The sequence below is a fragment of the Equus caballus genome, chromosome 15, assembly GCF_041296265.1.
Source record: "Equus caballus isolate H_3958 breed thoroughbred chromosome 15, TB-T2T, whole genome shotgun sequence".
Taxonomy (NCBI): Eukaryota; Metazoa; Chordata; class Mammalia; order Perissodactyla; family Equidae; genus Equus; species Equus caballus.
The window spans coordinates 45,682,105-45,704,775 of record NC_091698.1 but is presented as its reverse complement, the minus strand read 5'-3'; the positions used below and the strand labels follow the sequence as shown (position 1 = coordinate 45,704,775).

The window sequence follows — 22,671 nt, the reverse complement described above, 5'->3', positions numbered from 1 at the left end:
TTCCTTCCCTCCCCTCAAGTCTCACCTACTCCAGTCCATCCCCCAACGCAGCCAGTGCGAGCCTTCTCAACCACAAGTGTGGTCATGCCCCTCTTTGTTACAAACTGGCTCAGGGCCCCACTGCCCTCAGGGACCCAGTCCAGACCTGTGCGCCATCCCGCCCCTGCCAACTTTCACCACCCTGCTCCTTGGACTGGAGATACGGCACACCTACTTATTTCAGGGCCTCAGAGACACTGAGCTGGTCCCACCCTGAGTCTGCCTGAGCTGGCCCCTCTGCCACTTCCTCTCCTCCTCCCTGACCCGGATTTCCCTGGACTTCGGCTTATCTTCTGTGCCTCAGCTTTGGACATCTTCCCTCATCCAGCCTGGGTGTGGCCACCTCTTCAGGCCCCCGCAGCTCCCTGCCCTTCTTCAATCTGAGTCGTATCACGTGGTTTTGAGGTTGACCGTTCACACATCTCCCCACTCTCCACATTAGATTGCAAGCTCCGTGAGGCAGGAATGCAGTGTGTGATCTTGCTTCTCCCGGCCTCCTCGAGGCCGAGTGATGGGTACCCAGTAGGTATTCAGTAAGCATTGAATAAATGAGTGGAACAAAGAGAGGCAGAAGGCACTGGGAGGACAGGGTCCCCCTGGAGGCTCCACAGCAGCCCAGATGTTGGTCTGCAGCTCCAGGGACTAAGCCAGTGAGGATGCCTGAGCCCCTTCGTGGGGGGCGCCCCAGCCTGACAGGGCCCTGGGCAGAGTCAAGGAAGCACCAGGCCTTTGTAACTCAGCTCAGCTGAACTTGGTCCCCAGGTACCTGCTGGATGTCAAAACATGGCAACCCTGGGGAGCAGGCAGAAGGTACCACAGACCAGCCCCTGCCTTAGAAGAACTCAGTCATGCCCAGGCCATGCACGCCACAGGCCAGACAAGAGGGAATTCGGTGTGGACCAGCGCTGGTGGGCATGGCGGAGTTCCTGGAGAAGGGGGACCCTGCCTCTGCAGTCCCTGGTAACCCAATACCCAGGCTCTGCCACTTGAGAGGGCCAAAGAGACAAGAGCTAGGCTCAGGGCCTGGGCCTCTTCCCCACCCCCTCTCCTCAAACTGCCTCCTCCCTCCCCACCCCTGCCGGCCTCCGAGTCCCCTCCACCCCACCAGCTCCCCTCGTCCCCACGCTGCCACTGACACAATGCACAGCACCCACGCTTAAAAATCTAAATGCTTTTGAAAATGTTTAACCTAGTTAGACAAATTAGCAAAAATTTGTGCAAAACAATTTAGGTATTTAAAATATTCAATGTTTTTAAAAAACTGGAAAACTGTTCTTAGCTTTCAGCTGCAAAAACCAACAAAATATAACATCCCAGCAATCTTACCATGAGGTGTAACATAACCCTTCGGGAAAGCTGTTAAACAGCTACTGAGGCATCCTGGGAAATAGCACTTCATTTATTCAAATGCACATATGTCAGGCTTTTGCACCATATGTCATTCCAAGCTATTTACAGTAATAATTAAATCTTAATCAACGTTTAACCTCTGTAAAATGTTTGAAGAATCCTAATCACCCTTCAGACTGCACTAATGAAGGAGAAATATATAAACATAAAAGGAAAATGATGCATAGATATCACGCTGGAAAGAACAGTAATTGCAAAATTGTATTTCTTTTAAATATAATCAGTAAATGATGTAAAGTAAGCCAAGGAGTATTTTAAGTTAAGACATCTTGGATGTCAGAGGTGTGAGCAGCTAATTTTGTTCTGCTACCCATAACAGATGTAGCATATTTTATTTTAGTGCCATTATTAGCAACTTCCCATGCCGGCTTTCACTGAAGCACTGAGGCCCGCATTAAAATCGGCAGGGCTGCTCACCACCACGGTGGAGGACCACGGGCCAGGGCCACGGCCCACTTGGTCCACTCCCTGGAGAGCGCTCGTCCGGGGGGAGACCGAGGCCTTGCCCTCGCTGTGGGGGTTGTCACAGACCCAGGTCCCCCCAGGCTCCCCACTGCGCTGAGGGCTGCAGGTAGGAGGGACGCCTGGGGGAGATGCGGGCAATGGGAAGGCTCCAGGGGGAGGTGGTCAAGGCCCTCCAAAGCAGGGGCTTGGGGACAGAGCTGGCATTCAAGGCTTTTCCTTTCATTTCAATTCGATAGGCCCTCAAGTCAGCAGATGTTTATGGCTGCCAACTCCATACACCAAGGCTGGGCACACAAAGATGCACAAGACTAGCCCATGCCCTTGAGAAGCTTGAAGTCTAGGGGAGGAGTCAGACATGAAAGCAGATGGATCCCAGAGAGACAGAGTGCCATGGAAACTGGGGAGGGGGTGGGCGTTTCCATGTATTGATGAAAGAATAAGGAAGGAGGACTTCTCGGAGGAGGTGGAAAATGGAGGATTTTCATAAAAGAGGGCAAGAAAGCTTGGCGGGCAAAGGGAAAAGCATTAGCTGGCCAGCATAGCCCGTTGGGTGGGGGCGATGTTGGGCAGACTGGGAATGTGGCAGGAAAGGGGGCTGGGAAAACCAGGCCCTTGTAGGCCATAAGGTGTCAGCATTTTATCGGAGGGCAATGGGGAGCCATTGAAGGATTCTGAGCAGGAGCAGGCCATGATCCAGACTGAGAGAAGCATGTGCTGGGGATCCTTTCTGAAGATGAAATCCACAGGAGTTGATGACCAATCCCGTGTGGGGGTGAGAGGGAGGTGTCGAGGATGACTGTGTGTTGGATGACTCCTAATTCTAGCTCAGGAGCTGGGGTGGCTGGTGACGCCATTCTCAGAGGCAGGAAAGATGGGAGGGGGACAGGTCAGGGCGGGAGGGTGATGGGCTCAGGTTTGGCCATATCGGGTCCCCCAGGTGGAGAGGTCTGGAAGGCAGACAGGTCCCAGGTTCTGGAGCTCTGGGCAGGTGTATGGGCAAGAGAGTGAGGCCGGGGTGTGTGAGCACAGCCAGAGCCCCCGGAGTGGAGGAGCTTGCCCAGGAGAGCAGATGGAAGGGGAGGGTGCCAGGCCTGGGGAACAGGCACATTGGAGGGGCGGGTATAGGGAACAAGCCCATGACGGCGGCCTTGGGGTATCAGCCCAAGGAGTGGAAGCAGTGACAGAGGGAGCCACAGACACCAGGCAGCATGGACACCAGGCAGACAGTTTTCTGAGTGGTCCTAGTGAGGGATGAAAGGCTTTGGTCTTGGCAATGGAATTTGGTGGCCTCCGGGGTCCAGATTTCCTAACTCCCACTTAGTGCTGACCCCAGTCACAGCCTCTCACTTCTGTCCTGAGCCAATTCAACTGGCCGTTGGGTAAGACCCCACCAGCTCTCTGGCCATGGCTGGAGGTTGGGCAAATGGCCCACCATCTTGAGGTCTCACGGGTGTCAGGACTGTTGGGGGTCCTTATCACTGGGCTCAGCAAGGGAGGCTGGGGTGGGGACTCCTGGGCTGCCTCTCCCTTGAAGATCACCTCTCTGAGGTGTGGGGGGCCAAGTGTCCTCCTCGGAAAGCACATCCAGGGCCCTGCTGGTAAATGAATGTGACTCAGGTACTGAGTGAGGCCAGTGGAGTGCCCTGCATCTGCCCTAACCAGCTCCAGGTTCTCAGAGGTAGGGACAAAATGCTGTGCTGTTCTCTTGGGGTCACCCTGCTGTTTGGGGGGCTGATGAGTAAGAAGCAGAAGTGGGCTTTATGTGCCATGTCGGCATCAGAATGGTGTGGTGGCCACAGAGGCTCACAGGTGGGTTGTGGAGGGAGGGAGGGCCAAGGCCCGGCGAGAGGAGTGGGTGCAGCAAGGAGGGCCACCAGCACCAGCTCAGTAAAGGCTAGAGCCCCAGGGGAGTGGGCTGAGGACAGGGGCTTGGTTCTGACCACAGACGAGCTCTGAGTGGCCTCCTCTGGGGAGAAGTTGACAAGGAGAAATGGGGCTGGGCAAGGAGTGGCCGCAGCCAGAAGGGGTGACCTAGCCCCAGGCTGCCAGCGGAGGGCAGGCAGGAACCTGTGGGTCCCTCCTTTCCTCTGGTGGACTCCTCCCCAGGCAACTGATAGCCAGTCAGCAGGAGCCCTCCAGGGAGGCGGTGTCTGCAATGGGGAGCCAGAACCTTAGAGGGTGGGGCTGCAGGCACCAGCAAGGAATCAGCACTGGCTGATGGTACCCCCCAGCCCCAGAACTGAGGTGCCAGGAAGACGTGGGCCTGCTAGGAACAGGCCCACCCTGCCATGAGACAAGCAGCGTTACTCTGCTCGCATTCCTTGACTTGGGACAGAACTTCCACCCAGGGTCCAGACAGCCTCATCTGTATCCTGCCCCAATATCAGAGACCCAACCCCACCCTCCAGACACAGCCAGACCCTGCTGCCCCCAGCAGCAGATACCCCCAGACTTCCAGTTACATCTAAGGTCAGAGGCAGCAAACACGAAGCACCATGTCTGGTCCCCCCTAGCCTCCCCTGAGCACCCCAATGCCCGGCTGGCCCCACGGTCCCCTAGAACAGCCTGACAGCCTTCCTTCGTGGCGCAGGAAGGGTTAACCCTGAGCTATTTGCCTGTCTCCTGGCTCATCCTGGGTGTGGGGCCAGGGTCAGGAATGCATTTGGGGCCACCTCTGCCTCTGCAGCCTCGGGAGCACACACACCTGCAGCCAGACCGGGCGGATAGTTTACATATTTGAACCTGGAGCTAAGGTGCCGAGACGTAAACAGGAAACTGGATCCCGGCCTGTGCCCCCTTCTCAGGGGCTTTTACCCACTACAAAGACCTTCCTCCTCCTTGCCTTTCTTCTCGTGTCTTTTCCGCCTCCTTTTCAAAGGCGCAGGGCTGGGGGGTAGGGTGTTCAGCGTGACCCTGTGACACGGCTCAAAGCTGCCTCCTGCTCCTGGTCAGGGATCTGGGCCTCTGACGGTCCACAGGTGGTGGCGACACTGATGCAGGGTCCAATGCCCATGCCAGCACCTGGCTGATCCTGTGTGCCTGAGGCCTCTGCCAGGCCAGGAACCAGCTTACCTCCCAGGCAGCCACATCCCACCCTGTCTCACCAAGGCCGGGCAGGCCTCGGGTCCTGCTCAGACACACAACTCCGGGCTCCGTCTTTGGGGAAGCTATCCTGAGTATCCTAGAGGGCAGGGGTGTTAGGCCAGGGCTGAGGAGCAGCTGAGGCCTGAGCCTGGACTCCTGGGCTAGGCCTCTGGTGGTGGCTCTGGGCTCCCACTGCCTTCCCAGTGAATGTCAGACTTCTTGGCTGGACATTCAAGGTCTTCTGGGACCCTCTCCAGGTTGCTCATCCATCAGCTGCTCTCGATTTCCAGTATGTTGTATGTTTAGGCTTTGAGGTCTAAATCCAGCTATATCCTAATCCTCTAAGGCTGCCTCCTCCAGGAAGCCTCCCCTGATCTTCTCAGACTAAATCCACTGGTGCCACCTCTGGCACCCCTGGCACTTATTTCCATCTCCAGCACATCCCCAGTCACAGGCCAGTTTGTACACTATCCGTGAATACGGCCATCCCCCACCCCACCCATGTGAGTCTCTGAGGCAGTATCCCCATGGCTTGTGCACAGTCGGTCCTCAACAATGGCTGAATCAAACTGAACTGAAGCTCTCCAAGTGCAGGCATCCTGTTTGATACTTTTCCTCCTCCCCTGTGCGATGTGCACCCGGTGGATGCTCAGGCCCCCTCCCCATTTTGGAGCTGTGCACTGTTCCTGGGTGCCCTCTGGTGGACCAATCTCAGAATCATTCTCTGTCCTTCATCTTCACAGCCTTTGGGCCTCAGTTTCCCCATATGTACAGTGGGAAGATTTTCTACCTCCTGGGGCTGGAGTGAGGATAGTATCAAGAAATGGATGGGAGAACCCTTTGGAGGCTTAGAAAACTTGTGCAATTTGCAGAAAGAAGGCAGGACTCCGGGGTCATCCCAGTGCCCAGGCCTGGTCCTGCTCGCTCGGGTCTCCTCATAGCTCGGAGGCTGAGCCTTTGCTGTGTTCTAAACACTTCGCACATATTGATGGCTTTAATCCTCTCAACAGAAGCTCTGCACAACCACGCCTCCTCCCTCCCTGTCCTGAATTCAGCTAGGTGTTCTAGAAAGCCCTAGAAAGAACCGGGGAGGGACAGGCTGAGAGGCGGCCCTGCGGAGGCCTGCCGCTGGGGCACGTGTGTGCGTGTTCGTGCGTGTGCTCATGCGTGGGCCCGTGTGCACGCACAGGTTTGGGGTGGGGGTGTGGGGAACAGGCAACATGACAGGTGGCGTTGGCGTTCCTGGGCTCCGAGTGGCTTTGCCATTCCCATCCGTCCCTCCTGGGGGGTCCTGTGGGCAAACTCCAAGAAAGCAGCGGGCGGGGAGGCGGCAGATTTCTGACAGTAAAAATAGCCCGCTTCGGAGTCCAGTAGGGGCTGCTTAAACCAGTGAATGAGAAAAACCCCAAACAAACATCTCTAAGCAAAGCAGGAGATGGATGTCAGATGGGAGGGGAGGAGGCCCTGCTCGGGGAGATGGTGAACGCCTGTGGACTCAGAAGGGACACAATGTCCCCTAGTCGTTGTCTCTGGCCTCACGTCAGCCCTGGAAGAACAGGAGAAGCAGGAGACCCACGAAGTCAAGGCGAGTCCAGGTGAGCCATGCTCTGTATTAGGTGTTGAGAAAGAGCGCCAGTTCTCAGCCTGAGGGACACCCTATGTGTTGAGAGAGGGAGAAAAGACTGTTGTCCCCAGGAGGGAGATGGGACCCAGGAAACACACACCACCAGAGTCTCCATGTGTGAGATGAGACAGATCCTGGTGGAGCTCATCAGGGAGGACTTCCTTGGGGAAGGGTCATTTCTAGAACAGGTCGAATGTAGACCTGAGCTCATTCAAATGCTTTCTCAGAGAAAGAGAGGCAAGCTAGGGGAGACATTTGCTTCCAGGGTGTCACAGCTCCCAGCCAAGCTGGTTCATCAAAACCACCATTTTCCTCAGGGCTGGTGATGAGGAGATGGATGGTGGAGGTTCTGGCACCCACTGGGGGTACCCACATTCTTTTCCCAGGGAGGGAGGGCATGCCTCTCTGTTCCTTAACTCTGAGAGCTGGAAGGGGGAGCAGCGGGGGCTGGGAGTCAGGGAGTGAGAAGTGGGGTGACTGAGCTTGACCCTCAGGTACCTCAGTTACAGCATGGGTGTGGGCCCTAAGAGCCACCCTCTGGGACCAGGGTGGGGCGCGGCTTGTGAGTGGCGTGGGGACATAAGGAGGGCCTCAGCCTTCCTCAGAACACGCCCTCAGTGCCTGGACCCTCCAGGGCTGAGGTGAGAGGGAGAGTTGGAGGTGGGTTGGCAGGGCTGACATGGGAGGCTCTGAGCAGGAAGCCGGGGGGCTCTGATGATGTCTCTTCTCCCAGTCAAGGTGTTTGGCAGAAGCTGGAGGGGCAGAGGGAGGGTTGGGAGAGGGTATCCTGCTGAGGTGTCAGGGAAGGCCAAAGCGCAGGGCCCAAGAGACCTACAACTGACAGTCAACTGCAGGGTAGGCCAACAGGGAAAACAGGCCCAACAGGATGCAACCCTGCTGCTAGTGAACCTGACTCCTTGTCCCCACTCGGCCCCTGCAGAGCTGGTGCAGGGAACAGAGCCGTATACACTTGGAGATCCCCCAGCCCTACAGAAGCAGCCCAGGGCTCTCTCCTCCACCAGCAGCCCAGCCAGAGGGTCTTTCCTGTGCTCTCACCTCAGCCCCTAGTGATCCTGGGAGGCCAGAAGGGGAGAGTGAGGGTCTGGGGGCTGCAAGGCATGTTCCGAGGAAGGCTAGGCTCTGCCCATTGTGATTCAGCACCATTCTCAAGCCGTGCCTGGCCCCAGAAGGTGGCCCTCAGAGGGCACACCCATGCTGCAGATGAGACACCCGAGGGTCAGCTTCTGACTTAAGGTCACACAGTCTGCTGTCAGCTCCCCTGACTCTGGTACCAGGGCCCTGTCTCATGGTGTCACTTCCAGAAGCCTAATGGGCAGAGCCAGGAAGAAACTTAGTTTCAACACCTTATCTTATGGCTGGGGAAACAGAGGTCTCTCAGGTTAAGACCAAGGTCATACGGATAGTTGAGGCTGAGGGATGGCAGCCAGAGTGGAGGAGGGCAGGCCTGGGGGACATGGGGGAACCTTGGCCCCAATCCTACCTAAGGACAGGGCAGAGCCCCCAGTGGTCCCCAATCCCCCGAGACTCACTCATCCACAGAAAAGCCCCACCTTTTCCTGTGGACACATTTCAACCTCACCAAATCAGCTAATTATTGACAGTTGGTGAAGAGGAGATTTCACTTTTTCCTCCTGTTAAACTGCTTCTAATTAGTTCCCTGTCACCACGGCTGGCTCGCCCGCCCGCCGCTCGCCCGTTCACGCGGTAATCCCGCTGCACAGTGCCTCATTAACCTTTTGCTCCTCTCCTGCCGCCTGCCAACAAGATGAAGACAAAAACAGATTGTCGAACAATGGCTCCGGCTTGTACGTGCAGCCCTGTCCCCAGCCCCCGAGCTCCCGGGGGAACAGTCGGGGGTGGAAAGAGAGAGGAATGGGGTGGGGAGGGGAGAGCCCGAGAGGAATGGGGAAAGGGAGAAAGGGGCACAAAGACAGACAGAGACAGAAACAGGCAGGGACGCAGGAGGGGGTTTTGGCCAAGGTACTGCTTCTTGCTCTGGGAGGCATGAGGTTCATTAAACGGGATTGGAAGTGCTCCCAGGTGGGGAACACCGGCTGTCGGAGTTGGAGGGACATTCACCACCCCCGGTCCAGCCTCTTGTGGCAGCCAAGCCCATGGGCCCGGAAACTGGACCCAGGGCATCTCCTTCGCGGGAGCTAAGGCACTAGCATGTGCGTGTGTGTGTGTGTGTGTGTGTGTGTGTGTGTGTGTGTGTGCATGCGCACACGCTCATGTGTGCCTGGGAGAGGACTGAGATGACTACATTTGCCTGGACCCCGGAGCCCCAATCTCCAGAGTGGGCAGGGCCAGAAAGGCCACCACAAATCAGGCCCCGCCATGCCACGGAGGCCTCCACAACCCGCCTGACCTCGAGTCACCCCGGGCAAGCTCTGGCACAGCCTTCTGCTTTATTTTCATCATAACTACACCATCACTTGACATTTCTTGTTTATTGGGTTTCCGTCTGTCCCACTAGAATGGAGGCTCCCTGAGACCAGGGGGCTATGACTGGAGCCTCCCAGTTAAAAGAAGAAGGGGAAAGCACCCCAGTGTCTGTGGGGTGGGGAACAGATTCTGGGTGCAGAAGGGCCCGTCCATGCCTGGGCACGGCCTGGCTAAGCCGGCCTTAGCCAATGCCCCACAGCCTTGACCTGCAGGTCACAGGCTTCACCTGGGCAGACCCCATGCTCCCTGCATGGTGATGGACTGAGGCCCAGAAAGGAGGCCATACCTTGTGCCCCCGTCGTCACACCCAAGTTCCTCAGGAGGTTCCCCGCCCCACCTGCTGGCCCACTAGACAACCCCTGTCCCCCAAGCTCTGGGTTACAGACAAAGGCACAAACACCTACTCCAAAATGTCCCTTGAATGTGGATGTGAATTCCCATGAAGGGTAGGAGGGCTGGAATGTTCCTACTGATAAATGAGCGAGGAGCCATCTGGAGCTCATTTTATAGTGAGGTGGGGGTGGGCTGTGGAGGGCTATGGGATCCTTCTGTGGCTACAGAGCCCACTCCATCATTACCAACTTTGGACCTTGGGCAAGGTACTGAACCTTGATGTGCCTCAGTTTCCTCATTTGTAAAGACGGAATAATATTGGTGCCTACCTCATAGGACTGTCATATTCTGGACCCCCATTTGCCCACCACAGCCAACCAGGCCCCTCTACTTACTGGACCAAGGGGGCCATGCCTTTTCACTCTGGGCAATGTGCACTCCCTCCCCATCGCTGCCCTTTCTCCAGGCTCCCAACCTTCAACTCACAGAATACCCAGTGAATACAGCTTTCTTTGCTGTTCTCCAATGGTTTCCCATCCCTGAACTCACTTCTCTGAACAAAGAGAGAAACCTAACTACCATTTTGCCTCCTAGACTGCCTTGCCTCGCTACAACACCCGGTTGCCAAGTCTTGTCAACTCCTTCTAGTCCCCCTGCAGCAGTTCACTTGCAGAGACCTCCCACTGCCCCCGCCCTCCTTGAAATGCCCTTGTCCTCAGCATCCATGAAGCCACCTGGTCGGGGTTCTCCCCCTGCCCCTGGCTGCTCCTGCCCTTTCTTGATGCCCACAGTGACCTCACCCCTTCCCCGGCTTCAGTTCCTCCCATGCACCAAAAGTTCCAGATATCCAGCCAAAATCTGTCATGAGAGGCTTAGCTGCACACATCTAACTGTCTAGGTAACATCCCTGATGGTCAATGACACCTGGGACTGGAGGGCATTAGGAGGATTTAATACAAGGCATATGCAGAGTTCCCAGCATGCTGCCCAGCGGCGTAGATGCTTAGTAAACGGTAGCTATGATTATTATTATTTGTAATTTTCATTTTTAAATTAGCACCATTTTAGTAGGCAGAAATACTGATTTGAAAAAAGCAGACAAAACTCTCTCCCAGGGATTGAAGGGGGATTAAAGTTCTTTCCTCAACCTCTGGGGTTAGTGGGTTGGAAACCCCACACCCATCACTGCAGGCCAGCCACTCTAGGAACCAGTTCCTAAACTCTATCTCCAAGTCCCCTAATTAATTAATTAGTGTTCCAGCAATTACTCCTGTTGACAACTTTGGTGACTCTTGGCAAGGTTGGGTCAGCCCAAGCAAGTCTAGACTTATTGCAGCAAATCCCACTGGCTTCTGGGATGTGAGACATGATCCCCATACGACAGAGGCAGCACCTCGTTAGAGAGAGTTAATTGGGAGGACGGATGGGGGAGTGAGGTCCTCTCAGCCAATTGGCTGATGGTCTTGGTGGCGTAGGTCACAGACGGGCCACAAAATACCCCATAATGCCCAGGCCCACCTGCATGCTGTTGGGGTTGACGGAGGTAAGGAGAGGGCTCTGAAAACCATGTCCTAACCCTCCTTTCCCAGAGAACAGACAGTATGCAATGACTATATTCTTCCCAATCTAGAGAAAGAGGCTTGGGTTGCAATGAGAGGGACTTTGGTTAGACACCCAGAAGAACTAACTTTCATGCCTATTTGAGGCAGGCACGGGGGAAGAGAGGAGCCTGGACTTTGACATGGAACCTCTGTGAGGCCAGGGCTGCCCACTTAGACCACCTCTTTGCAGCCAGGGCCGGAGGCCTGGTTGGGTGGATGGTGGCCATCTCTCCATTATTTGCCCTCGAGGGACACCTGCCAAAGACCCACAGAACTCCTAGACTCTTCTCTACCAGAGGGTGGCCCCCAGCTCCCTCCTCTCTTCCCTGCCTCAGGGTAGGGAAAGTGGTTGAATGAGGAGAGAAAATCCCACAAAACAAGCAGATGCAGCATCTCCTGGGAGCTCTGGATGGGAAGTGGGCCTCTGGGCTTTCCTTCCATGTCAGCACCTGGCTTCTGTGACTTTGGGCTGCTCCGTCGCCTACTCGAGGCCTCCATTTCTCCAGCAGAGAAATGGGTGGTAAACTGGATGACCTTGAAAATCCTTCCAAGGGGATGGTCTCCAATCCTGTACTGTGGGGTTTCTCTGCCCTGGGTCCTCCCCTAGGCAGAGAGGCAGAGCTATGAGAGCACTGAAGGCTTCTGAACACCGTGTGCCACGAGCACTCTGACCCTCGCCTGGACATGCGGGCTCAGCCCAACTGTACAAAGAGGTGCAGCAGCTTCGGGGAGCGCTGGGCCAAGCCCTTCCAGGATGGGGATGCGAGGACCACCGAAGTGCCCTCCCTCCCATCTTTAAAACTTCCAGGTCACCTGGAGCCCTTGGCTCCATTTGGAGTCCCCTGGCCTCGAGTAATAGCTGTTCAGCTTTCAGGGTTGGGGGGTGCGGAAGAGGATGGGGAGGGGTATCCCTGGCTTCACGACAGGGCTGGATCCCATGGACCTGAGGGGGCTGCTGGCACAGACTATACACCAGGCTTCCCATCCCAGTGTGCCCTAGACCCCCATGACAGGAGCCCCCACTCATCACAGTTTCCTTCTAAGACTCTGGGGCTCAGTGGAGAGAAGACTCTAGCCCTCACCCCACCCTAGGACCTGGGGCTGGAGGCTGGGTCACCACCTCCTACTCTAAGACCCTGGGTCCCCAGTTCTCATAGTCCAGGTACATCACCCCAGACCCCTTATTTTCACCTTTCCTGACTTCCCTGCAGGAACCTGCACCCCTCCCACCAGCTCTCTGGAGGACTGAGCAGGGTCAGTCCTGCAATCACAAGTCAGAAGGCCGGTCTCTGGCCACAGCCTCCATCTTCCCGTGAGCTCAGTTACTCCAGATACCACGTTCATTCTCTGACCCCCTTGGGTCTGCCTCTCCATCAGACTTGCTTCTCCCACTCACCTTACTTGCCCTCTTCACCCCAACCCCGCTAAGATCCCAAGGGGGTCCACAGCTCCTCCTGATCTCCTACCAACCTCCTGAATGCCCCCTCTAGCTGCACAAAACCCGCTGAGTGAACCCTGTGGCCTCTCCCGAAGCCGGCCCCAGCACCTTTGGGTAGACAAGCCCTGGTCACGCCCATGGATCCATGTCCTCCCTCAGCCATCCCCTCTGCTGACCCCTGTACCCACCCCCAGGCCTCCCTGACTTCCTTGGTCATCTGTCTCTCCCATTCTCCCCTCTGAATGTCTCAAACATTCTCTGTAGTCCTCAGATTTCTGACCTCCCCCTTGCCCACCCTCCTTTCTCTCTGCTAGTGATGAGAATTCAGAAGCCATCGGGACAACTTCTGGAACCTCCCCAACCCCGAACCCCACACCCAACTGCATCTGCCTGCACTCTGCCTACTAAAGGGGGGAGAGGGCTCTCCCCTCGCCAAGGCAAAGCCCTGAATCCCTTCCTCTGTGCTCTGTCCCCCCGCCTCATGGACTTTGCTCTCCCCATCCTCTTCCTCCCAGTGTCTTCCCTGTTGCATTTACACAAGCTCCAGTCTCTCCCATTGAAAAATGGGAAAATAAACCAATAAAAGCTTCTCTTGATCCCTCATCTCCTTCCAGCTGTGGGTCTGCTTCTCTCTTTTCCCTTGGCGCCAGCCTCTGGACTGAGCGGTCAGCCTGCGCCCCATCTCCTCACCCATCAGCTGGGCCCCACACCTCGGACAGGGTTTGCCTTCAACACCTGAGACACCAGCGGAGGCTTCAACCTCACGGACCACGACCTCTCAGGAGGGTCTGACCTTGTGGATGGCCCACCACCCGCTGACCCCACCTGGCTCTGTCCTTACTGCCCTGGCCATTCGTCCTTGGATACCACACCCCCGTCCTCCCCCGCCCAGGGCCTCTTTGCTCCACATGCTCCCTGGCTGATACCACCCACTGCCCTCGCTTCCATTACTGTTTTTATGCTGGTGGCCTCTTCTTTTGTCCCTCCTGTATTCCAGACCCAGAGCCAACTCCCCACAGGGCACCTCCATTCACACATTCCACAGCTCCTCAAATCCTACATGTCCACCCAACTCAACACACTGTCTTCCCTCAAGCCAGCCCCTCCTCGTGTCTCCAGCTTGTTAAGTAGGACTTACAGCTGCCTGGTTGTTCAAAACCAGAAAGTCGGGCGCATACCCTGCCGGCTCCCTTTCCCTCCCACCACATGCAGCTCTTCATCAATTCCCTATGAAGCTGCCTTCTAACTCTCTCTTTTTTTTTATCTGTTAAGAGGGTAGATCTCATGTTGTGTTCTTTTTTTTTTTTAAGACTGGCACCTGAGCTAACAACTGTTGCCAATCTTTTTTTTTTCTGCTTCTTCTCCCCAAATCCCCCCAGTTCATAGCTGTATATTTTAGTTGTGAGTCCTTTTAGTTGTGGCATGTGGGATGCTGCCTCAGTATGGCCTGACAAGTGGTGCCATGTCCACACCCAGGATCTGAACCAGCAAAACCCTGGGCCGCTGAAGCAGAGTGTGCTAACTTAAGCACTCAGCCACGGGGCTCGCCCCTAACTCTCTCTTAAAGGACCCACTTCTCTCGATGCCCACTGCCAACAGCCTGGTCCAAGCCACCATTGTCTCTCACTGGACGCCCGCCACAGCCTCCTGATGCCTTCTTCTCCTCCAGAGCTCCAGCCCAGCCTCACGATGCAGCCATGGGGACCATTGAAAATCAGGAATCTGTGGTTCTGCTTTGCACAGCCCTTCTGATGACATTCACCCTCTGTGCCTTCCCAGTTCCTGGCACCGCCTGGCCTAGGCCCCCATACCTGGCCTACCTCATCCTGCTCCACTCTCTGCTCCAGACTTTCCTCAGCTCTTGGAACATGCTGTGTGCCACCTCACCTCAGAGCCTTCCCACCATGTGAGCCCAGCCTCTGTGTCCCCTCACCCCCTATGCACCTGGCCAACTGCAGCCCATCTCCAGGCCTGGTGCAATGCCACTTCCCTCTAGACTCGGTTTGGGCCCCTTACTGTTTCCTCCCACAGCCAGCTGAACTTCTCCCATCCAAACACTCCTCACCTTCATTTGCTATTCCCTGTTTCATCGTTGTGTTCACTGCTTGACCCTCAGCTCCGATAGGTCAGAGCCTGGGCCAGTCTCATCTAGGGTTCTGACCCCAGTGCCCAGCCCAGTGCTAAGCAGTCAGCACTGAATAAGTATTTGTTAATCAATGGCCAAACCGTTTGGCCCTCCCTGTCCTGCCCTTGCGCCTCTCCCTCACTTACCTCTGACATCTGTGGGAAGAGGCTGATGGCCAGGGGCAGGGCCAGGCCGAAGGCTGCCAGGCACACGAGGCTTTGCACAGGGAGGAGCAGCCGGGGGCGCGCCTGCAGGAGAGCCGTCCTTCGAGGGAGACAGAAGGAGGGAGCCCCGTGAGACCAGAAGACAGGGTGAGTGGGCCGCTAGCTACCATGCCAAGTGCCACTCCAAGTCCCAGGGCCAGGGCAGCACAGTTCTGGGCCAGTGCCAGCCCGTGTCTAAATAGTTGTGGTGGAATTCTGTCTTTGATGCCTTCCCCAATTGGCATCCCTCTCCCCAGGCCCTGCCCTGAAGGCTAGTTGAAGCCTCAACCATAAATCATAAATGAGGATTTGTGGGCACCCACCCCACCATGTGTCCAGCCCTGTGCAAAGAAGGCCACATGTGGGGGAGACGAGAGAGGAGGCTGTCAGCTCCTGCTCCTCGGGGACACCCAGGAGAGTAAGATCGTCCTTGAAGTCAGCACGAAAAGAAATAACAAACAAACCAGAGTAGATGCCAAGCCCAGGGGAGGCGACAAACCACACACACACACACACACACACACACGCATACACAGGCACACACCTGCACACACATACACACAGTTGGGAGGGGATGTTCCTCTTCTGTGTATGGGAACAGAACACACCCATGCCTACTTGGTCAACTTCAATCCAAGAGCCACAGAGAGGGGCAGCGACTTGCCCAGTGCCAAGGCCAAGTCTGCAGGAGGCCCGCGGGGCTGCTGCCTGGACTCCTGACTCCCCACCAGCGCTGTCACCCCATGCTGATCCCAGCTCCTGCCTTCCGGACCCTTTGCCAGCTTCATCACCAGCATGTCACAGCTGGCAGCCACTCCCCCTGGCAAGCTTCAGAGGTGAGATCCCTGGGCAGGAGAGGGGTATGAAAAACTTCCCTCCAGGGCCCCGGGTCCCCCAGCTCCATGACAAAACAGGCTCTCCAGACAGATGGAGGGCCACACCAGCCGGCAAATACACCTTTCCGTATTGTCCATCAGAACTTTACGTTTTGTATAATCCAGCAGGCCCTTTGGTGGGGACCACTAAGCATTCCACTTGGGGAGGCCGGGGGTGGGATGTGCCAGCAAGATGGATGACTGAACTATTTGCCAGGGGATGCTGGGTGGGCACTAAATCTGACCTTGGCAACTGTGTTGGCCCCCACGGGACTGAGACTGGCTCCTGGTGTGAAGGGGATATAATCGGGGCTCTTGCCCCTCCCCTTCTGGAGCAGGGCTGGCTGAGGCCACAGGCAGGAGAGGCCCTCCTGGGGGCAGGCAAACCCCACACCACCTTTACCTCCTGGGACAAGAATCCTAAGAGCACCTGGCCTTGAGCAGACAGCAAAACCGGGAGCAACAGTTCTCAAACTTAGTGTCTAGGCAGGTGGTTAAAAATGCAGACTCGCAGGGCCCCTTACCCCCATGAGATCCTAATCCAGTTGGTACACCTGGGAATCTGCATTTCGAACAGGCCTCCATGAGTCTGAAACAGCTGATCCCCAACCACACTTCTAAGAAACCCAACCCCAGGATGCTCCTGCTAAGGTACCAATAAGCCCAATTACTTGTAAATTCTACGCAAGTAAAAGGCCTGGGCACAGGAAGCGCCCATGATTATTGCTGTGGTTCTGGCCCTCCTTGCGTGCAGGGAGGAGGGAGGATCCCGGTGGCTGGGTGGTCTGCTAGCCCTTCCAACTGCCTGGACCCCAGATCTGCTCAGCTGTTGAATGAAGCCTGAATTGAGCTACTGGGGAGGGGAATTTCCTCAGGATTAAGAGCAGCAGGACAAAGGTGCTTATATCAAGCTCCAGCCCGTTGGACTATCCTGTCCACCTCAGTCCAGTGCCCCATCCTCTCCTTCTCCTCCAGGGGAGCCTCACACTTCCCTTGGACTCAGCCCAAAGCCTCCTGGAGGCTTCCATGGAGTCATGGAGAGGCCGGAAGTCAGGCTGAGATGGGCCCTGAGATCTTTTTCAGCTCAGATCACCTTCTCCAGCAGGACAGGGAGGTGGGACCCATGGGCTGGTTCCACCCTTGCACGCAGGGCCCGGAGTCCCAGCTCTGAAGATGCTGTGGAAAGTGGAGCTGCTCTCCTGCCCTGGTGGCAGTGACTGGGACCTCAGTCCCTGAGGGGGATCAGACCAGGAGGGTGTGAAGTTTCTGGAGATACAGCCCTGAGGGTCACTGAGGGCAAGGAAGGTGACAGGGAGAAAGAGTGAAGCTCCCTCCCTGGCAGGTGTGGGGCAGGTCATGGACTCAATCCTTGGGAACTCTGGCGGGGACACAGGACAGACTCTGGTGGGGCTGTGACCTTGGCTCCTCTCTCAGGAGTGGCTGGCTGAAGTCCCCACTGAGAAAGGGGTCCAGGAAGCCCCTGGCCTGTGCTCCCTACTCAGGAAGGAGGCAGGCCCGAGACAGCAGCCAAACAGGAGCCTCTGATGTCCCAGCCCAGAGCAGGCGGGAGAGTGAACACAGCAGGACGGGGGAGGGGAGGAGGAGAGGGAAATGGCAGGGAGGGATTGGAAAGGCAGCTGGGGGAGTTAAAATATGCAGATGGAGAGATGTGCGAATGCCTGGAGAAAGGAAAGACCCGGATTCCAGGGAATGAGGGAGGCTGGGGAGCGGCCTCAGGAACCACCGTGGAGGATGCGGCGGAACCCCAACCCAGCTGAGACCCAGCCTGGGAGCGAGGGTGAACTCCAGGGCCAGGGATGCAGGGCTGGTGAGAGAGAGCCACTGCACCTGCCTCTACATTTGGGGGGATTATGTTGTGGCATGGGGGGCGCTGATCTCCCAGCTCTGGGTCTAAAACCAACCAGCTTCTGCCTCAGGACAGTGAAGCTGGAATGTGAGCCCTCAGCCCAAGGGAAAGTGAGGGGGGATGTTTCGCACACTCGCGCGTGTGTGCATGCGTGCGTGTGTGTGTGTGTGTGTGTGTGTGTGTGTGTTTTGGAGGGCATGTGCACCCCTGTGCTCTGGGCTGGGGATGGAGGCTCCTCTGCTTCTGACTTGAGACAAATCTTTTCCTTTCAGTCTCAGAGACAGGAACCTGACCGTGTGGGCTCCTACATCTCTTATTCAGCAGGAAACCCAGGACCTGGAGGATCTCGGAGTGCTCCTCCAGAGAGGAGAAACCGAGGCCAGAGGCGAAGCAAGTCAGGCCTCACCCTCAGCAGCCACACAACAGCTTGTCTGCCCTTTGCTGTGCATTCCCTCAGCACTTGGAGCACAGTTGTAGTTTGCGCTCCATTAATTTGCAAGTAGACTGCTTTGTAAGTGTTCTTTTGTCTTTTCTCCCTGGCTGTCCTGACTCCCTCACCCAACTGGGGCTCCCTGAGGGTGGGGGCTGCTGCCCCCCTCAGCCTCCTCAGCAGAGGCCCTGCCCCCAGCACCCCTGCTTGGAAAGGCTACGGGGTGCTCAGGGGGCCCCTGCAAAGAGCCAAGGGCCTTCAGGAAAGGGGCAGGGGTTTCATTCTCCAGGTGGGAAACTGAGGCTGAGGGAAGTCTCCTGGACCAGCCTGGCTCAAAAGTGGGGGAGCAGGAACCCAGATTTTATTCTCCTACCAGGAGTCTCAGCTGGCGCTGCTACGGTGCCCTGCCCCTCCGGCCTCACAGTCTTGCAGTTCCCTGGATATATGCGAGGTGAGTAAGTCTGAGGGCACAAACCAGGTCTAGTTCATCTTGATATTCCTAGGGAAGCCCGGGTTGGACTCTTTCTCCTCCCCAGAGACCCTCTCAGGAGCTTCAGGGAAGGACCAACCAAATACAAGGCGGCCAGAACTGAGCGGCTAACCTGGCTCTACCCTGCTGAGGGGCTTCTTCAGACCCTGAGGTCTGACGCAGCCAGATCTGAGGTGTGCAAGCCAGACGCAGGGCAGCCCAGAAGCTGAGCAGATCCCAGGCCCGGGAGGTTCAGAACTAGAACAATGCCCCATCACCTCCCATGGCCTCCCAAGGCTGAATTTAAGTCCCCAGAACAATGGAACACTAACCATCACCCCATTTTCTGTAAACCCAACTCAGATGCCAGCCGAGAAGGCATCACAGACCACATTTTTCCCCAGCAAATTCCAGGTTCGGGATTCAGGAGCCTTGAAGACAGAAGTCCTACCTTCCTCATTTGCCTGGTGGTCTCCTTGTGTCTACTTGCAGTCGCTGGTATTTGGGGACAGACTCAGTCCACGAGGCAGCTACGTATACAAGGGTCAGGGGCACAACAGCAATTACTCTCCCAGGTCCTGTTTAATGTTGCAACTTCCATACAAGATTAATTTTTTTTTCTTTTTGTGAGGAAGCCTGGCCCTGAGCTAACATCTGTCGCCAATCTTCCTCAATTTTATGTGGGATGCTGCCACAGCGCGGCTTGATGAGCAGTGCTAGGTCTGCACCCAGGATCCGAACCTATGAACCCAGGGCTGCCAAAGTGGAGCACGCGAACTTAATCACTATGCCACCCGACTGGCCCCAAGATTAATTTTCTTAAATCTCAGTGCTCAGTGTGCCACACCCCTGCTCAGGTAACCCCACCCCTCGACTCACCCCTCTTCTAGAATGAGGGAGGAATCATCTCCTCACTGCACACAGGGCCCCTCTTCAGCTGGCCCTGACGAGCATGCTTTGCTTCTGTCACGCTGGACTCCTCAATGTCCACACAACAGGCCCACACCCTGCCCAGAAAGCACTCCCTTCCACAGAATCCTCCCCTGCTCTCAGAGTCAGCCGCAGCCCCTGTCCTCTGGACCAGCCCCCCTACTGCTGCGCCCAGACCACCAGGGTCTCAAATGCAGCTGACCCGTGTGTGGGTCATGCCCATCTCCCTTATCAAAATACAGGCTTTCTGAGGCCAGGCCCCCAAATCTGCTCCTCCCCGGCCTCCACGCAGGGTAGGACCCAAAGACATGCTGATTACGTGATGTGATCTGAAGACCCAAGAGGCAGCCACTGCGGTAGGAAGAGCCCAGTTTTGCAGCCATATTCCTGGGCCACTCCAGGCTCTGACATTTCCTAGTGTATGACTGCAAGCAGATGAGATAACCTCTGTTTGCCTTCCTTTCCTCATCTGTAAAATGGGGATATCATAGTGTGTTGCACTGTTCTGACACCTAATCAGATTATTCATTCATTCAACAAACACTGAGCATCTACTATGGGCCAGAACTGTGCTAGATGCTGTGCAGGGCAGTAAGCAAGGAATTGACTTGTCTCCATAGAGATTACATTCTAGTGGAGCAGACAGATAATAAAGAATGAGAGAATCTCAGAGATTGACAAGTGCTGTGAATAAAAATACGGCAGTGCAGGGGCGAGGGAGTAACGGTGGCTGTCATCTGGATGGGGTGGTCGAGAGGGCCTCATCGAGGTGATGGCATTTGGGCATAGGCCTGGCTGAGAGAGGACCAGGATGTAGGAATAGTTAATATATGTTAGCCATTATTATAATTCATATTGTGGGAACAAGAAGGTCCCCAAACTGGGGAGAAGCCCCTGCTCCAGAGCCCCAGGTGGAGTGCCGCCACCCTGTCCTCATCCTGCACTGCCCCCTGGCCCAAGCACGGCCTTGAGGGGCCCCCTCCCAGGCTAGACCCCCAAGAGGGAGGGCGCCATGGCCTCATTTTACCTGCACTCCAGGCTTTTACTCACCTTGCTCCCCAGCGAGACCCTGCCCTGCTCCCTGCCCGGCCCCCAGACTCACCCTAGTCCTCAGGGCCTGTCCAAACCTGCAATGAAGACTGGCAGGCCCCCTCCCTGCTCAGCCTCTCCTTCGAGCGGCATTTCGTCGCCACGATTCAATTTCACACTCATTAGTTAATAGAATCACTCTATCATGGTTATCATTGTCTTCCTTTATTTCTCTACAGTCATGACAAGTATATGTACTCAGAACATCCCTCTGAGGGAGGCAGAGAGTTAGGACTATTTGTATTTTATAAACAGAGAAACTGAGGCTCAAGGAGGTGGTGATTTGCCTTATGGTGGATGCCTCAAAGGGGCAGCACTGGCCCCACATCTAGTCTTCCCACAACACTCCTCAGACTCTCTCTTCACAATTGGTCCTGCACCATGTACTAACAGAGCGCATTCGCACACACGCACATGTGAACACACATGCACACACACATGCATACAGACACGCAACACTCCAGAACCGCCAGCTCCTTAGAGCAGGGCTGGCCTGCCTGGGAGAGTCTGGACAAATCAGGGCAGGGAGGGCTGCCAGCTCCTCCTCAGTCCCTTGCCCAGGGCCAGCCGGTTCCCCTTCCGGGGCCCCCTCCTCCCTGATGGTGGCCCCTCTGTGCTGGCTGCCCCAACTTACTTCTCCAGCACGGACATGACGATCGGAGGTAGCACCAGGATGGGCATGGGGAGGACCACTCGCGTCAGCGCCGTCTCCAGCAGGGCCTGAGGGTCAAGCAGAGGCTGTGGTGAGTGGGGGTCCTGGGTGGGGGACAGATACTTGGCAACAAACCCCACCCCAGACTCTTAGGTGTGTGTACTGCTGCTAAGCACATCTGGCCAAATGGAATAATTCACGGAATTGTTCATGAAGCTGTATTCCAACAACAGAAAAAGCCCCCCCCACCACCACCACTCCCGCTTCCCACCACATGCATTTGAAAAGAGCAGATCCCTGTCACCTGCCATGTGGGGGGTAGGGGTGGCAACACAGAAGCAGCCCCAGGAAGGGGCCTGTGCCCAGGGAGGTGCCTCGGTGGCAGGGTGCAGAGGCTGGGGAGGAAGCATATGGAGGACTTGAGATGCTCTAAAAACAAAACAGGCGCTGGAAGGACCAGAACAAACAGCTGGGGCCTGCTGAGCCACGTGAGACTCATGGTGCCGAGGGAGGACAGAAATTCTGGGATTTACTTTTTCTTTCTTTTTGACATCCCTTAAACTCAGAGATCTGGAAGATCTTGCATCTCCTGGCTCTGGATGAGAGTCTTTCTTAGTGACAAGAGGTTGGCTTTGTAAGGGAGAAATGCTTCTGCTGCATGTCTGCTGTGTCTCCTACAGGGGCTCCCTTGGGATTCCGGGGGCTGGGGGCTCGGTCAAGGCACAGTTCAGTGGCAGTGCTGCAGTCTGACGGTCACTGTGGGGAGTTCCTTTAACCCCACGGGCTCCCGCCCCTCAGAGAAGGCTCCAGGAATGGCTTGTAGCCCATGGATCCCTGGAGGCTTCCCCCGGACAGCAAGGGGCTGACCAGTCAGGCCAAAGGAAGCCTGGGGCTGCAGAAGAGCTTGGGGTCCCCTGCTGTTTGGTCCACAAGGAGGAGTTATCATGGTCAGCCTCCCTCACAGCCACTCAGGGAAGAGGATAGGGCTGGATAGGTTGGGGTCAGGCAGGAAACTAAGGCCAAATCCCCTGTGATGATGGGCTAAGGGTTGAAAATTTCTTCCAGGAGCTTGGGTCCTTCATGATCAGCCTCAGGAAGGCCTGGGAAAGGGTCCCTCCAGTCTCCTGAACAGGCAAGGGAATGACAGGGACCCAGAGCCACTGCAGAAAGCAGAGGATGCAGTGTTGACATTGGCACCCCTGAGCCCGGTGCCCCTCACAAGCCTTGGACAGGTTTTCCCTGAGACCAGTGGGGAGGGGAGGACAGGGACAGAGAGGGGTCTGCCCACACTGGAGGCTGTGGAGAAGGTCTCACTGACAGAGGAAGACTCAGGGCCCCATGTGGGAGCTGTTGAGGGACAGTGGCTGGAGCAGAGGTGAATGTTCATAGCTGACCCCTCCCCGTCCCAGCACCGGGAGGCCAGAGCAGGACAAGCCACTAATCGCCATTAGGATAAAGGCTGGAAAGCATAGGGAGATGCACAGACTGGAATTTTTTCTTTTTAATTACAAGTGGTAGAGTGGGTGAGGCTGGTGAAACCACAAGTAAAAGAAGGCCTTCTTATAATAAAA

The 22,671-nt window shown here is 56.1% G+C and overlaps 1 protein-coding gene across 6 annotated transcripts in view; it reads right to left on the bottom strand.

Moving 5' to 3' along the window:
• The window catches only part of SFXN5 (sideroflexin 5), a 108,024-nt gene that overhangs the window by 4,711 nt on the left and 80,642 nt on the right, over positions 1 to 22,671 (bottom strand). For 5 of the 6 annotated variants that reach the window (XR_011426372.1, XR_011426373.1, XM_001488626.7 and 2 more), the window contains 2 exons: positions 21,083 to 21,168; positions 14,732 to 14,849 (listed from right to left, as the gene is read on the bottom strand). Coding sequence is in view for 4 of the 6 variants with exons in the window: in XM_001488626.7 (XP_001488676.1) it covers positions 14,732 to 14,849; positions 21,083 to 21,168 (204 nt within the window). In the remaining 2 variants the exon portion in view is untranslated. The remainder of the gene's footprint in view (positions 1 to 14,731; positions 14,850 to 21,082; positions 21,169 to 22,671) is intronic. The other variant, XM_070236245.1, reaches the window with a different exon arrangement.